Consider the following 18,617-nt stretch of genomic DNA (forward strand, 5'->3'; position numbering starts at 1 on the left):
TTCAATAAGGGATTGGGGGCTACCCATCCTGTGCTTTCACACACCTTTCCTATTTACTTCCCCAGATTCCTCCAGGTACCCATTTACAGCTGGGTTGACTCTAGCCGATCTTGCAGAGTCACACACCTGATGCTGTTCCAAAATAAATAAACAGCGACACCAGGACTCGAACCCGCTCGAACTCGCTCGAACTCACTCGAACTCGAACTTTAAACTCGCGTTTAAAGGATTGTAAGTCTAGTGTGGCAACTACTCTGCCACAACTGCTCTGTTAAGAAGAAAGTAAGATGGTTTAGTTACAATGCTATCATCGGATTTATCGATATAATTCTTTGAATCCTATAACAGCTATAAGAAATAATTATGCTTCGATACGACAGAAAGAAAATGATTTTGAGTAAACTGGAAAATTTACGATTGCGGGACGTATGATATTCCTTTGCTGGTAATTTTATGGCAATAACCGCAGAATTTGGCCAAGACGTAGCACCCGGTAATACTGCATCTAAAATTCACATTCTAGTGAATTTGTAAAGTAAATAATTTATTTTCAAAATAATATCATCGCAAAAAATTTAGGACAATTGCGCGTCCAATTTTTTATCATTTTAAATTTTTCTATATCAGAACTTGAAATAATTACAGCATTATCAGCTTCTTCTTGAAGCTCATTGCTATTTTCATCTAAATTAGGAAAATAAATTGAATTAAACTTACCTGTGAATCACAGCGCCACCAATAAGGTATGCACTTATAGGTAGAGTTGCAGACAAACTGCGACGAACTGCAGTTGCTGATACAATTCACACCGTCCTTAGCTAAAACATAAAACTCAGGACAAGCGCACTGTCGGCCACCTCCAGGCTTAAGTAAACACAACGTGCTACAATTTCCATTATCTTCACAAGAATTATTCAATGCTGAAAAAAATTAAATAAATCAATCATTATATATATAAAATAATAACATTACACATTAAATAGGGCACTGCCTGGCTTCAAGAAACACGACATGATGCAACTTCAAAAATCTACACAAGAATTATTCTATAATAAGGAAAACCAAATTATTGAATTTAATACATCTAATATGAGTAAAATAAAGAAGACTCGAAATTTCAATTTCAGAACAAGAAGCTCGTATTTTCAGAGAAAAACAAGTTCTAAGCGATAACTATTTTTCCTAGACTATAATAGAGCAGTTTTATGAAATAACTAACTTACCCGTCGCGTGTGGATGTGATCTAAAAAAAAAAAGAAAACCGAGGAAAAAAATCCCCCCCCCCCATGCAGAAATTTCCTCACCCCCGGAGTATTCCGACCTGTGCAAAACTCCTCCACGGAAAATCCACCAGGCAAATTTTTCACACATGTAAAATAACGATCGTATTTTTAAATTTAAAACAATGTGCAAAATTAGTTTAAGTTTATTTATATCCGGAAAATGGGGCATTGTTGGATAATTTATATCCGGAAAATGTGAACAATGGAAATGAAAAAGAACAATAAGTTATGTACGCAACGAAAAACAAAGAATAAAATTGAAAACAAAAGAAAACCATAGACCTCATATCAAATAAATGAAACTACACTTTGATAAACAGTGAATAATGATAGTTTAATGTCTAAATTATATCCTAATATCAAACCACCACACATCACAGAGAATCATACCAAATAAATGAAACAATAAACAGTGAATTATGGTTAGTTCATGTCTAAAGTATATACAAACTCTCAGCTCAAAGCTATACGCGAGATATAAATTGAGGACACCATTCACTGGGCTAGTAGTGGGCCTAATACATGACCAGCCACTTTTTTGCTATATTTTACAATAACCTTAGAGCAAGCTTGCCCGCATTCTGATTATTCTCTATCAGGAAACATGGCATTGCTTTTACTAAGTTCTATTTTCCTCTCACCACAAAATAATCATTTCATATACAACTATGCATTCAAGGTTATAAAGTTATTTTTGTGTCACTGAAGCACAGAATAAATGTTTAAGGAATTATTAATAGCAACGTCAAATTGCTTAAAATAACAAGATACGGACGAAATCATAACGAAAGACGGAAGTAAAAAAAAGGAAAAAAATACTTCTTTTTTTATTGCATAAATTCTGCATTCATTTCTCAAAACATATAAAACTTTAATTCTTAGAGTAGTCCTTCGTTTCCAACAATCTCGTGAACTCAATACCACAAAAATTACTTTCCAAGAGACTGTAATTTCCTGTTAAACAGAAAATCTTCCAAGATTGACTGCCAGCGTTGAATTTCTGAACTGACCCAGAGAAAATTTGTTGAATAAATATTTCCCTGATTTGAGGTCATACTGAAACATATTTCATCTTACTCCACTATTTCCATGTAATTTATTTTATTAAACGACGCCACGGCGCCATTTTTATCATCGTACAACATATACATTCACCAAAGTTAATGTTAAGCGATTTTTTCTAGTTTTAATCCCGTCGCATCATATTCATTCATAACATGGATTAAGGACAAATGCAACAAATTAATGAAAGATTACGCTCACCCTCAATAGTTAAACTAATCACTTTAGTTCCGCTATTCTTTGACTGAAAAGTGGTCACTCTCCATTGACTATTGACTATCTTATTTACGAAGCTCATAAATAAACATTAAATACAAGAACCACCCAGGGAAGGCACAATGTACCTGATAACAGACGACTGCAGCCCTTTGACTCTCAACCAATTACTTAATCAATTAAAAACAACAAATTCTCTCTCTCATCATATCCTTAAAAAAAAGAAGTTAAAATAAGTTTACAAAGCGAGTTTTTAGCTATAAACTTAGAAATTTGAAACTCTTCAACAAATGACTGTATTTTGTTTTAGGGTTGAGAATTTCAGAGAATTTTCGAATTACGCCTTACTATTCGAACCATGCAGTGCGGCTGTGGAGATACGAAAGGCATTATGTAACGTAGCAGTCAAAAATGAGTTATATACCGGTATTACTAAAATCAGGCACGCCCGTTTAATTAGAATGCTAGCATCCCCTTTTGTTCGCGAGATATTCTCAATTTTATAATCAACTCAAAAACTGTTATAACTAAATTTCGACCAGTTTTGCAGACCAAAAAGCGTTAATTGCACAACCCTTCCACAGCCACGAAATTTGTCACATAAGGCCTACCATGAGATGGCCAGAAAGGTACAAATGGAGCTCGAGGGACATAAGAGGGACATTTCTCAAAACATTTTTTTGCTTCTTTTGAACGTTTTGGGAAAATGCCACTTGATGCCTCTCGTATCTCCACAGCCAAGTGAGTTGTTAGTAGTAGTAGTAGTATTCAAACTAAAATATTTTCTAGATTCACTCACAAAACTGAAATTGGCCCTCTATTACTAAGCTCTTTCAAATTTTTCAATTAGTTATTCTACAAACGATCAATCAACCTACCTGAATCATTATTATGGTTTTGAGGTTAAAACTATTACGCCTAAGCTTCAGCATCAAAAAAAGGTCTTTCCAGTTTTTCTTTTCCTTAAACAAATGTCTTTCTAAAAGCAAAATGCTTTCAGCAGGGACGTCTGAAAGAGTTCGGGCTCTTGAATCGACCCTGAAATATTTGATTTTCTTTAATTTACCTTATATTTCAAATCTTTTTCGTCAATTTCTGCATTTTTTTTAACTAATAAGCCCCCTCTCCCTGGGGAGAGGGGGCTTACTAGTATATATCCCTCCGTTGGTATCTGGCTTTAAGGTTTTTATTTTTGCAATGAAATCAAGCTGATAAAGCAAAATAAAACGATAGGCTCTTAATAGCCTACACTTTCTGCAGCACAATCCCAAAACTTGACAAAAAAAAAAAAAAAAAAAAAAAAAAAAAAAAAAAAAAAAAAAAAAAAAAAAAAAGTTGATTAGACTTCTCCAGACAATTTTATTTCAATTAACTCCCTTTATAGAGCTCAAACTTTGCCAGAAGTTTCATTTAATAATACTATAAATCTGTCAATTCAATATGACTTACCTGGTTTCTGCCTAAATTCGTGATAAATCTGGAGATCCATGGGACGATGTATAGTGGTTGCCAGAGTTTGCCGATCTTCACATGTATATTTATTGCACTTTTCAACAGACTTAGTCTCCCAATCTGTGAAATATATATAATCTTCAAACACACTAAGGGCGAAGACATGATGAACGCCCACGCCAGCGCCTTCACCTAATAAGAAAAATAAATAAGGTCTTGATACACTTCTGGTTTCTTTTTTGTTCTATGCCACGTGTCAGACACTTAGCTTAAACAATATTACGAAACGTCATCTAATCATGAATGTCACCTGTTGTTTTTATAGCAGCACTTATGTCAGGCTGACAGAATAAAAAAAAAAGCAATAGAAAACGCAAAGAACGCAAATAAAAAGAACTCACAGGCGTCCAAGAGACCTAAGCGATTAAATCGCAAACCACATTAGAAATTAACAAAACAGAACGGAAACTTGGGAGGGACCAGGAAACTTTTGAGGAGAATGGGACTTTGAACCTATAAAAATGAGGGGTTTTAGACCCACTCTTCCTTAAACTTGGTTTTTAATGCAATTGAATCTTTTTATGCAAAACCTGTCCTGTGCAGATGGGTTCCAGATTTATTAAGTGCTTAGTCTTTGAAAATACTAAGGGCAAAGGCGTGATAGAAAACTACACCAGCACCTACGTCTTACTGCTCCACAGGATCAATTATTCCTTTCAGAGGAAAGGGGAAGGGGCTCGATACTTAAAAAAAGGCTTGGCAGTTCAGTTTATCAGGGTTATAATTCATTTAAATTTTTTTATAAATGTTTCTCAGGGGTATTGTGACTTTAAACCATAAGTAGCTTCTAATCAGAGCCTCAACTAACTTTCCAACTGGAATATTTCGAGAATAACTCTCAGTTTTGCGGTTCCATTTCTACTGCTTTTCAATCGAGAACGCCATCATTGTGTTGAAAATACATGGGACAAGATATGCCCCAACTTTTCGTAACAACCACAATTCAGACTTACTTCACAATTGTCATTACTCTGGGTTTTAGTATTCAAATCTTAATCCTAAAGGATATCTTCATGTTCTTTAAAAAGATTTTCATCAGAGAAAAAAACTTTGCGTTTTCGCTCTTCTACTTGTTATATCCTCACTGTATCCAGTGAAATTTCAAGGGGATACAGTGGATGGCAACAGTGTACTGGATGGTTGCCTGTGGGTCGCAACCATCCACTCGATCAATTTTCTTTGTACCAAATATCATCTCTTCACCCTCAGATATTCTTAATAAGCAAATTTTCATTATTACATTTAAAACCGAGCCTCGCACTTTTAGTTCGGAAAAATACAGAAAATTCATTCTTACCGGTAACATTTTTACCTAGGATCCTCAAACTATCTGCACTATTTATATCTAGATGAGTGTTACCTTACCAATTAATATTGTTTCTTCTTTTACTTTTGTTAATTCTTCTTATTTTACTTTTTTTCTTTTTACTTTTCTTTCTTTTTTATTTTCTTGCTTCCTTTTCTCTTCTTTTACCTTTTTTAATTCTTTCCTCTTTATATTCTTCTTTTTCTTTATCAACTCTGCCTTTTTTTTCTATTTCTTATAATAAGATTCATCAAAATAACCCATGCAAATACAAAACACAGACACACAAGCCACAACCTTATTTTCTATGTATCTGATTCTACACCCCACTAAAAAAAAACCTCGTTTAATACCTTAACTGCTGATGCAGATATCTGTCGCATATCGTACTAATCACTGTAACTTACTTACCTAGAATATCGTGTAAAAATAAAAATTTCACTAAAGCAGCTCTATCGGCTGAATCAAATACTTGTTCGACACTTATAAAACTGGGAACTATAGAGGTTCCGATGAGGCAGACAATTTTCAATCACTCATCTAAGCGTGAAAAGAAAAATCCTGAAACCGCTTTATTCATTTCTTGAAACTATATCTACATCATCTCTTTGTTCAATAAAGTATCATAATGCTAAAATGTTTTATTTTAATCTTTCTTATCTCGGTGACCTAATAGTATGTAACTTCCTTTTAGATGGCTGAGGAATAGCTGCAGTTCAACACTTGTGATATTGAAGGCTACCAATAAAAACGCTTTCTTGGCCTTCAAAAACCAAATTTAACTTGACACTTTTGCATAAAACAAGAAAAATGTCAGAGAAAAATCACCAGACGGATATTATAAAAAAATAATAATAGTAAAACAAAACATTCATGCGGGTCATCCAAATCCTCAAGTCAATAAAATATGAAATTAAAAAAAAAAAAAAAAAACAAAAAAAAAAACACGAAAACAAAATTAGATATAAAAAGAAAAATAGTAGTTTACTTGTTTTCAGTAGTTACTGCGTCAGTAAAGAATAAGAAAAATTAAATTTTTGTTCGGAGGGGGGGGGGGGGTATTTTTTTGGAGAGGGTCTACAAGCATCAAAACTTTTTTATATGCATTTTTTCTACGTTTTAATGAATACGACAAAATTTCAGGGGGGAGAGGTAGGTTTAAACCCGGTATTTCTCCCCCCTGGACACGGTCTAGGTGATTATCAAATTTTTGACAATAACCTATGTCATAATTGACATTTATGATTACTCCTCGTTCAGTGTAGCTTGTATATTAATATAGTCCAGCACTTTGAAAAGCAGGTCCTTCCTGCGTGTCGCTGCAATCACAGTGAGTAATGAGCTAACATCTCTGAAAAGAAATTGCAGTAAAGTTACAGAAAGGGGCAATCTTAAAACAACATGGGTCGTCTAAATCACCTTATTAAAAGACCTTTTTGGGGCAAGTTCTCTCCTTGCTTTTCTTCTCAAATATTACCAACAATGTAATCATGATAAAAGCTGAATTTAAGACCAGATACCTCTTTTTACAACAATTCTTCTATTTTTTCCTTCAAGGTCAGCAACGGCTATATAATCTTCCCTGGCATCTGCCCAAAAAAGTTCATTTGTCTCGTAGGAAATTGCGATGGCATTAGGCCAGCCAAGAGCGGTGTCTATAATTACACGTTGTTCAGATCCATCCATTCCCGCCTTTCCGATGTGAGGTGAACTCCCCCAGTCACTCCAATATAAGTACCTAAGAGGAGCAATTACAAATTACTAATCCTATAACTCTTTTAGACTTTCACAAGTCAACTCGAGAATCTGAAAGAAGAATAGGAAGAAAATAGCTACTGTATCAAGTATGTCATGTCAAATTTTAAAATTATACAAGGCAAGTTATGAAACCCCAATAGAGTTAGGGTCCTACAACTCTATAATACTATTAGGATTTCGTAAGTCAACTCTAGAATCTGAAAGAAGAAGAGGAAGAAAATAGATATTGTATCAAGTATGTCATGTCAATTTTAAAGTTATATAGGGCAAGTTATGAAACCCCAATAGAGTTAGGGTCCTACAACTCTATAATACTATTAGGATTTCGTAAGTCAAATCTAAAAGAAGAAGAAGAAGAAGAAAATAGCTATTGTTTCAAGTATGTCATGTCAATTTCAAAATTATTGAGGGTTATAACTCTATAAATCTATACATCTCTATAATCTATAGCTCTATAATCTATAACTCTATAAATCTATTAAGCTTTCGCAAGTCAACTCTAAAATCTGAAACAAGAAGGATAAAAGAGCTATTACATCAATTATGTCATTTCGATTCCAAAATTATAGATAGCGAGTTGTGCCCTTTGATGAATTTATTTGACTTGGATTTATTGAAAACAAAAACTAACAAGAAATACATAAATTTTTAACCAAATCCACAGTATTTTACACACCAAAACAACAAAATACTTCAACTTAGTCAAATACTTCAACTGGGGGGGGGGGGAGGTCCCGTACACAAGCGTTCAAAGTCGGTGAGACAAAAACACATATATTCGAAAGTAAATTTTATTCATTAATGAATAGGGTTCAATTAAATTTACCTACAACCATGGCCGTATCCGGGAGGGGGGGTACCCTGCTTGAACACCCCCCCCCACTAAAAAATAAGACTGTTTGTCCAACTTGTACGGTAGTAACAAAAATACATGTGCATGAGTTTTGCAAATTTTTTGGGGTACACCCCCCGCCCCCTAAAAAAAACCATAGATACGGCCCTACCTGAAAGCACATAAAAATGCCAAAGGAGAAAATTATTAAAATTAATGAGCAATGGAGCATGTATCAATCAATGGGAGGTTCAGGTTCAACTGACAAAAGAAAGAGTAAGGCTCAATTTTATTACGAGGAGGCCGTGACACTAAAAATGTTGAGAAACAATGTTCCAAAACAGTCCGATTCTCTTTCTGCCTCCCTTTTTCATTTATTTTTACCGAAAAAACATTAACTTCTACGGTAAGTCCCAAAAATTTGGCTCATGTTTTGTTTATACGTTCGTAAGAATCCTATGAAGATAAGTGGAGTGCCAGTCAACCAAAAGTCACGACCTTGGGTATTCTTTATTGGTGCTGCTATTTACGAAGTAAGTCGCATTACTACTAACAATTTACTGCAGCACCAAGCCGCCAGAGGCCAACACAGCTGCGCACGCTCCTTTCTCATCCCAACCTATTCGAAAATCCCTCTTTACCCCCTCCTAAGAAGTTGCAATTTCCTTTAAATCCTTTCTTACAATCTCTTCCTACCAGCCCTTTAGGGGACGACCTGCTTTTCGTTAGGCCCTAGATGGATGGCTGAATAGGATGAGCTTTGGCAACCTGTCATCCTTCATCCGCAAAACATGTCGTATCCATCTCAACCTTTCTCTTGTTATAGCCCTAGAAAGTGGGATAGAACGACTTTTTTGATTACTATCTTCAAAAAAAAAGAAGAAAACAAGAATAATGACAACACAAAAATCTATTGGTGAGATCCCCCCCTAATATTACTCATTTGGTGCGAATTTCCATTCGATGATATTACTTCGTTTATTAGATTTAAGTAGAGATTCTAAACAACATATAAAGGTTAAAACATGAAGGGGTGATGTAACCGGTCCAGTCCGAGTGAAAAATTTGGTCTTGGCTTTATTAGAATAAAGCCAAGGCAGATAGTCTCTGTGAGAGGCAAAGCTGGCATAAATTTTTCAGAATTGTATAAAAAAAATTATTATTTTCACTTCTTCATGATGACCTATTACCCTAGGGCAGAGCTAAGGAAGACAGACATACAGTAAGGATAATTCAGATAACTCGGGACCAAAATAACCCAGGACAATTCAAGAAAATGTTAAAAAAAAATTGTGTTGGATCCTAGAAAAATACCTAAATTGATGCTGCTGAATCCAAGCTATTATCTTTCTAGAAAATGTGTCTGGAAACAGTGTTTCTTCTTTTGTCATTCAAGTGGTTGAGTTTCTGCAGAGTCTTGGAAAAGAAGAGACAATAAAATCGTGACTGGCCTATTTCAAAATTTTTACTTATCGATGGGATAACCCACACGGGAATTCATCGAAAAACAAGGGTTAGCAGCTCCATGAAGAAGCTCTTGTTAGAAAAAGAAAAAAAAAATACAACAAAAAATCCTTCTTCTATGCGAAAATTCCAGAATTTTGTGATTAGAAAGGTGGACTGGATATTTTCTATATTAAGCCAACTAATTATACTTCGTGTACTAACATATCCGACTAATATATAATACTCACCCTACTAATAGTGGACTAAAGTGGAAGTGGAGGCTAAAGTTACAGGATAAATACAACAATTTAAGGCAAGTCATAATCAAGAGCCTATCCAGAATTTGTGCTCAGGGGGCGGCGGGATATTCTTTTTCTGGGGAAGTTTTACATAAATAACCTTTACATTATTTATAAGCATTTTGTTACCTTTTTATAGGTCAGGCAAAAATTTAGAAGAGGGGAGGGGGGATAAAACCTGGTATCAACCCCTTGCATTGGTCGTAACTGATGTACGAGCTTGCATTGGCTCGGTTCTGATAAAATAGCTTTACAAAATGACCCTTGCCAGTAGGTCTACACAAAAAGGCAAATTTTTTTTTTAGGTATTTGTGTGCGTGGAAGAGGGGGAGGGGGTGTAGATAAAAAAAATACGAGGAAAAATCTTGATGCAGTTGGAAGTTCAGTAATCAGCAAAACAACTACTGGCTTCAATTTACTCAATCTGGCAAAAGACCTCGAAAGATATCATTGTTTTCATTCTTTTGGGTGATATAAGACACAATCTCCCCCCCCACCACCAGATTTTGAAAAATTCCTTTTCTTCGTATTTTCATAAAAAAAGAAACTGTACTAACCTAGATTTTCAAAAATACCTTTTTTGTGTTTTATTGTTACCTCCCCCAAAAACTTGCGGAAATTGACGTCCCTGTCTCGTCCGAGAAAAAGAGAGAGAGAGAGAGAGAAAGAGAGAAATTAAAAGCAAAAATTTTAAGATATGGACTTCATAACCAGTTTTTTGGCTTAGACAATGTCCATTTGGTGACTCTTTAGATTTTTTTCTGTCTGCTTGTCCGTAAATCATTTATTTTGTAGCTGATATTATATTTTTTGGAAATTTTTTTTTGAAAATAAGGGCTGGTAATAAGAAAACCCTTGCAATAAGACAAGCAAAGAAAAAAGAAAAAAGTGTAGTTTGATAATCAGGCAAACACAAAATAATAATCAGAAATAAATTAGCCATTATCTTTGGCTTATTTATGCTACTAAATAATATTTTTTTTTTTAAGGAAAAGGGAAAAAAGATCTCACCCATGATAAGGGTCTAAAGCAATTGCTCTGGGTTCCTGCAAGCCACTGTGAATCAATATCTTTCTGAAACGACCATCCAGCTTAGCTACTTCTATGGTATCCGTCCCTTTGTCACACCAATACAAGTTTTGGCCGATCCAATCGACAGCGATGCCATCTGGATTTTGGAGGGTTGAAGCAAGAACAGTTTGGATCATGGAACTATTGTTTCCAGACTTGTAAAAGAAACAAGAAAACGATAATTTGCGAATTTCGATTAATAGAAAGGATTTTCCATAGCTTCTACAAATAAAATGGATCCAACATAAATTTATTTATTAGCACCATTTGATCCTTCCAGCCATGAGCACCACCAGAAAATTTCCTAAAGGGGGTGGGGGCAAGCACTACCGGTAGCTGTGCTTTACGTAAATTTAATTGAACGAGAAAACCGTAGGCCTATTTAGTCAAGTCAAACAACTTCTCTACTATCACTATTACAAACTTGTCACGACATTGAGCCATCTGGAGGCTCAGGAGGATTGAATCAGGAGGATTGATTAGTGTTTTTTTTAATATTCAATTTTTAATGGGACTATAATGTGACTAATGCTTTTTTATTGTGACTATACCAAAGAAATTTGGCAGTGCCATGAAGATTTCGGTGAAAATGAAAGTTTATCTATCTATCTACCATCTATCTGAGTACAGCATAGTGAACACTCATCCTCCACACCGCCCTCTTTAAAGACAGGTCCAGCTTAAATTTGAACAGGACAAAACATGTGGTACTTATAAGCTGACTAAAGCTAGAAGAAAAAAAAATCTAAGTCGTTTTTCCATGGCTAGCGAAAGAAAAAGCCTCCAATTCGTTCTTTCTCCAAGATTAGGCCAAATATCCTTGACTGTTCACCAAAGCATAATATCGCTAAAGAAACCAAAAGAAATTGCTATTTTCAAACAATATTTAAAAAAGTTTTAGTATAGCTAGTATGACATTTGCAAAACCTTTAACAAATTATTCAGAGTTGAATTAAACTGTTCAGCTCTGCTCGCTCAGCTTTGTTCAGCTAAGAGCTGATCGAGTTCCAGCTGAGCTACCAAATAAAAGACCACTAAGTTACATATTCTTGGAATTCGTCATACCTTCAATGGAAGAGTATTGCCACCACTTATAGATTCAACGCCTGTTTTAAGCTATTTTGAAATAGACTAAGTTTTGAATTAGGTCAATTTTTATTATCAGAGTTTTTCTTCCCTGGCGGCAGTTTTGAAGCATTGAATTCTAATTGAAACTAATAGCCGCATTTCCTATTTGAATAACCAAACAAAAACAAGTTCATGGGCGTACGTAGCTTCTTGTATAGGAGGGGGGGGGGAGCCAAATCTGTGATGAAGGGGGGGGATGAGCTGAAGTTATATTGGTAGTTCACAAAACCTTACATTGCCAGCAAGTTCTATCCCACCTATGAAATCTTTATTAACAAGTAATCACCAAAAATCTTAAATCATGAATCAGCTACAGCATTACTCTTCTTAGACTAGAGCTAAGTCTTTCCAAGACATTATGGATAATTGCTTCTTGTTTTGACTTTTATTCCGTCATTCCAGCAGCTTATTTCCAGCTTTTTCAACCATCTACCTTTTATCAACTGTTTTTCAACTATCTACCTTTTTTCAACTGTTTTTTCAACCATCTGCTTTTTCAGCCACATCTAGTGTAATTTTGAAGTTCTAGGGAGGGGGGTAGAAGCTGCCCCCTGCCCCCCCCCCCCTCCGTACGCCATGAACAAGTTGCCTAATTTTTGGTATTAAGCGGGGTATAATTGTCATTTGACTATGTTTCAAGATACATTCTATTAGGTTTAGATTTCATTATTCACAAACAGAAAAATAATTTTTACAAAATACAAACGATCCCCTTATGCAAAAAGCAACGTTTTTGCTAGCGTGCACCATAATATACTAGTCTGTTTAATCAACTCTAATAAAAATAGCTAATAAAAAAAAGAAAAAAGGAAAAAAAAAGATGAAGAAAAGATCCAAACAACAAACCAGACTGTTTCAACAATATCATTTCAATAGCACACCCCTACCACCATACCTCCCAGCCACCCTATCACCCTTACCTCCTGTCATTCCACTTCCCTATCGTTTTTTCTCCCTGATAATCTCAATCATAACAAACTATCCAAACAACAATCAAGATAGCCTTCTTTCCACTCCGCACCAACCGAAATCAACAATCTATAAGATTCATAAACAAAAGTTTATCCATTGCTCCGTTATTAAGGTAAAAGTATAGACAGGTATATTTACATTAACGTAAGTAAACATATTTTTTTCTTACATTTCTCTTTAATTACTTTGCAGTTTTAAACAGGTCTTTAAAACTGAAAAAAAAAGGAAAATTGCCAGAATGCAGGATAAGAAAATGAACCGAAGGAGAAATGAGAATTTAGCAGTGGAAAAAGAAACATCGCGTGGGAACAAGAGGCGTTGTGAGTGTTCCCAAAATATTACAACTATTGTTGCAAAGGGTTTTCCCACGAAATTTCAGCACCAAAAGCAGATTCTTATGACTAATGATATAAATATATAATATAAATATTATATAAATATAATATAATATAAAAATATAATATAAATATAAAAAATAATATATTATATTTTACAGAAAATAATGAGAGAAAAACCATTTTTTCTTTAAAAGCGATAGATTGTTTATATTTTCATGGTTATTTCTATTCATTTTAATTTTCAATAGCGCTCTTTACTTACATCAGAATAACGTCGTCTGTAAGCGTTTAGATACGAAGACTATCTTTGGTCATAAAATCTGACTTTAAGTAATTGGTAAGTGTCCGTAACACTCAGCCAACCGCTATTTGAAAAACGACGACATGATGCAATAAGGTGTAAGGGTTTCTCTGGAGTACTTTTACAATCAAAGCACAAGTGTCGATTGGTTTTTAGATACTCATATGAAAACATTTTTTTTCTCCTTTTTAATATCTTAAGTCTAAAGGCAAGCAAGAATTTCATAAATTATAGAAATTGCACAGAGTTCGTAAGTTTTATGAAAACGCGACGAATTTCAAACGCAGTTCGACAAGTATGCCTTGATGCGTCTCGAACAACTTTTGTTTCGTCTGTCAAGCTTGTTTTGTCTAAACTAGCTTAGGCGAGCTAAAACTTTAAGGTACAGTTGATTTGAAGACGAAAGGAGGATAAAAGGGACGTGGAATAAACTATGGACAAAACCGTAGACAAATATTATAGGCAAACTATGTCCCGAACAAAAGGAAATGTTATGAAAATTTTTCCATTATTTTGTGGAAGTTTTGAGAACTCAGGGGCGCAAAAATATTCTTAGAAATTAATTGTTAAAAAGACCAAGTCACACGGACTGGGAATAAGTGAAGGTAAAGAGGTGATGCTGGGTAATGAGGAGATCGATCAAGTGGATAACTTCATTTACCTTGGTAGTATTATTAGCAAAGATGGTTCATACAAGTGAAGGTGTTATCCAAGGCCCAAGGTTTTTTTTCACGGTTGAAAAAAGTTTGAAAGAATAGGAAGATAAGTCTGCAATTCAACATCAGAATATTTGAAGCTACAGCGATGATAGTGGTCAAGTGTGGTTCTGAAACGTGGGTGCTCCGAAAGACGAATGAGGATTTATTAGATGGTTTCCGGAGGAATTGTCTAGGGATTGTTTTGGGTGCCCGCCTGAATGACCGCATTCCAAACACTAAGCTGTATGAAAAGTGTGGTTATGTCCCGCATTTTAGGGCTATAGTGAGAGTAAGGTTAAGATGACTAGGACACGTTCAGCGGATGAAAGATGGCAGAATGCCAAGGATCGTCCTTTTTGTCAACCATCTAGGGCTAAAAGAAAGGTATGTTGTCTCCGAATCGGGCGGGAGGAGGCTGTATGGAAGGAAATAAGGGAAATTGGAACTTCTTGGGAGGATGAAAAGAGGGAGACTTTAAATGAATTGCGATGGAGGAAAAGCGTGTGCAGCTGTGTTGGCCTCAAATAGCTTGGCGCTGTTGTGACTTATTAGTAGTAGTACTAGCAGTAGCTGAGCTTAACCCAGACACCAAGAATTTTGAGAAGAAACAATAGGCTTTGTGGAACCTTATAGAACCACAAAGTTTAATTGAGAACGGGCATTAGTGAGACAAAAGTAGAATATGTCTCAATATTCTTCAGTTGTTATCCATTCTTAGAACAATATCACTCAAAAGGCATTGAAAAGGCCGAATCAAACTTTATAAGTAAGTAAACTTTATAGGTAGCACCAAAGATAACGAAGCATGACGGATAAAGAACTAATGCCGAGCAAGGATAATGGAGGACACTTCCCGAGATCCAGTTTTGTGGTGAACTTCAAAAGAAAATAGCATAAGTGGTGGTTCAAGAACTGAACTATCATTTAAGTTTTGACAACTAAACATTAGTTTTGACTTTACCACTTTTCAGTTTATAGTTTTTTTTTTATATTTTTCAGGTTGTTTTGTATTTACGCTTGTGAGGTAGAATTTTTCAACCTCTTCAACTGTGAAACGGAATTGCTTACAAATGAATTTTTAACTTCGTTTCAATTTTTGGCCTAAATTATTAAATCGTTTTGTTTTATATCAGTAGGTTTTTTGTCATGCTTTTTCTACTTCCTTTTATTTCTCAAGTGTAAGCTAAATTTTAACTTATCTAAATTTTATTATTAGTTTAGCAGCAATAATTATGTTTTTCTTATTTTATGGAGGCTAAATGAATGATGTTATAATATATTTTATAATAATTGAATGAATAATTTATAATATATTTTAGAATACCCTACTAATCTTCCAATTTAAATTTCCTTATTGCGTAGTCAATATACCAAAATATGAAAAATTCTTAATGTTATAAAAATGTGCCCCCTCTTTCTTTTATTAGTTTATCAGAAACAAGAAGGCAAATAAGCCTAAAGCGAAAAGGGGAATCTAACCGAACTTTTTACATTCCGTCAGGAAAGTTTTTCCTTTCTGTTAATAACGTAGAATAAGGACATAAAAAGGAAAGATGGTTGGTCAGGATTATATTGGGCTTGATTTCCTCTTTTCTGACACCAAGGATTTAAGCGATCGATGCTCATCCATTTTTCCAGTAATTTATACATCACCGAAAATCCTTTGGTGTCAGAAAGGACAATATTGAGTATCTGGGCCTCTAATGAGAAAAGCAAGCGTTTTTTCCTTTTTTTAATGATAGAAATGGGTTTATTCATAAGCAATAAATACAACGCAGCCCGAAGCCAAGTTTATTTGATATGATATTAATTGATATTATACCACTGGTTCTGTCGAGGAGTTTACAGTAATAGCAAATAGAAGAATTTTTGTCTTCATATTAAATTTGCTTTGGTTGAAAACTATTTTTTTTTTTTTTTTTATGAGAAATGAAACACCACATGAAGCTTTCTAGCATGAAATAAACAAACTTAGAAGAATTAAGAACAAAACAAAGAGAAGAATCAATATCTAAATTGTCAAATTAAAAATATACATGATAGAGTTCCAAACTACTTTTTGGCTAAAATGTTAATATTATAAATCTATTTTATACATTATAATTAATATATAGATTATTGATCATTTTTAAATTGATCAATTGTTAAGTATAAACTATAAATACACACATAAATTACTGATTTATACATAAATATAATATAATTAATACAAAATAAAAAATAAAACAATACCTCTGTTTTATTATAAACACCACACATCCTCTTAATGCTGGATCCAAGAGCAGTGACATCTGACCAATATACACATTTGTTTTTATAAAGGTAGTCTAGTGCCACTGCGTTCGTTAGATTTTGGGCAAGCACAGAGCCACTGTGGCCATCCAAATCAATTTCACGTATATAATAACGATTTGAAAAGATTATTGCAGGTTTCTCCGCTAAAAGAAAATAGAACGTGATAGACAAACCAGAACTTGGCGAGTACTTGGGTATTAAGTACTTCACTCCACACTCAAAGAATGATTGTTTTTCTGTTTATGGTGCAAGTAAACAGAACTACAAAGACGGGGTATACAAAACAAAGAAAACACACACAACACTAGAATTAAAAATAGAAAAAGACCCCTAACCCCACTTTACAACCCCTCTAGTGAAACACTATGGCGCAATATTTAACATGATTTAGATCTAGTGAGCATCTGAAACGACTGATTCGTCCACCTCACCTCAGAGGGATCTACTTTTTGTATCTTTTTGAGGGATGTACCTCATCCACGGAGGGAGACTCAAAACATTTAAAACATTTCTTTTCACACTTGAAGAGCATCGAGCGCAGTTGACCCAATTCAAGAAAATGCAAGGGGATGGGGCAAGCCAAATCTATTTTTTCAAAATCTAGTGGGGGGGGGGGAATTTGTCTTTTCTTTAAATTTTTCAATGAAAATACCAACAAGGCATTTATCAATGAAAATACAAAAAAGATGTTTTTCGAAATATAGGGGTGAAATCTAGTGACCCCCCCCCCGTAAATGAAACTTCGGATCGAATGAACTGTACATTTGTTTCTTTTAGCCAGAATGATCGAAGAAGGCGAAGCTTCCAGACGTGAGGCATTACAAAATCTCCATAAAGCCTTGCATGGACGAACACAGGGGGGAGTATTGGGGCCAAGGATTTTATCCATATTCAATTTTTTTTTTCAGTTTCTGGCTATTTCTTATCGAATTTATCAAATAAAATTTGTTCTTCTATCATTCTCCACCCCCCTTTTTGAAAAAAAAAAATCTGTGTACGTGCCTGAAGCCTTGCAAGGACAATGGATGTGTATAGACGCTTAAAACCAAGCTCCTTTACAAACTTTCTCCGAAAAATGAAGGCAATTAATTTATGGGCAGATTTAAGATTTGACGCGATCGATAGGCTGAGATATGTAAGCTGCTCAGGAGAAGCAACCTCAGATGCTCAGTGTCATAAAGCGAGCGGTAGCCAAATCCAGTTCTTTAGCTTTACGGCCAATTACTACTAAAATCAGTTTCCTAGGGTTGGAAGGCAAAAAAATCTTGTTATATTTAGCGCTAAAAATTCTATGACTAGCTTCAATCTGCATAACGCGCCTGCCAGTATTAAAATGTCATGAGCATAATTTACCACTGAATCGTCAGAACATAACTTGTCAAAGCTGATGAATGCGGTTCAAAAATGTTGCTGTTTAACAGTGGAAAAGATGTAATTTCTCCCTGTCATAAATCTTTACATGCAGGAAAAACGTTGAGACCTACTCTATGCGGCACCTTAATTTTCCCTCTCTGATTCCTATACATTTTTCTAAAAATAGCACTAATAGATTGATTAATGCCACAAATAGAAGCAAAAAAATAGACTTTCTTTGTGATGCCAGAATTGAAGGCTGCTTGAGCATCACGTTCTGGTAAGTCGCGTTTCATCAGGCTAGTTGAGTTGCGCACGCAGTGTGCAATGTAACGTAGTGTGTATGTGGCTATTTCATAGAAAAACAGTCAAAGAAACAAAAGAATTACTCCCTTAATTTTTGAAAAGTAAGTTTTTTTTTTATTTAAAAATACATTGAAAGAAGTCCGATAAACTTACAAAAGGCAATTTTTGTTTTGCTTAAAGATATAACCAACCTTTAATCTTGTGTTTTGAGTGGGAGTTTGGCTTGTGGAAATGTGGTTTCATCTCACTTTCTAAGGCTAAAACACAGGAAACGTCAACGTGGTTATGTCACATTTTGCGGCTAAAGACGCCAAAAAGTACCGATTTTTGGTTTGCCAAAAATCGTGCTTTTTCATCCATCTTGTGTCAGATGAAGAGCGGCGACTCATCGAATGAAGCAAGGCGAGGTCACAGGAAAGAAATTTAAACGAAACTAGTAAA

General features: G+C 34.8%; 1 protein-coding gene across 1 annotated transcript in view; it reads right to left on the reverse strand.

Moving 5' to 3' along the window:
- Positions 1-18,617, reverse strand: part of LRP1 (LDL receptor protein 1) — a 654,607-nt gene that overhangs the window by 124,338 nt on the left and 511,652 nt on the right. The window contains 5 exon segments of the mRNA XM_089105022.1: positions 718-920; positions 4,011-4,205; positions 6,900-7,117; positions 10,726-10,940; positions 16,455-16,660. Of these exon segments, the coding sequence (XP_088961148.1) occupies positions 718-920; positions 4,011-4,205; positions 6,900-7,117; positions 10,726-10,940; positions 16,455-16,660 (1,037 nt within the window).

The sequence above is a fragment of the Artemia sp. Qi Xiang Cuo genome, chromosome 19 (genome assembly GCF_049724085.1).
Source record: "Artemia sp. Qi Xiang Cuo chromosome 19, ASM4972408v1, whole genome shotgun sequence".
Taxonomy (NCBI): Eukaryota; Metazoa; Arthropoda; class Branchiopoda; order Anostraca; family Artemiidae; genus Artemia; species Artemia sp. Qi Xiang Cuo.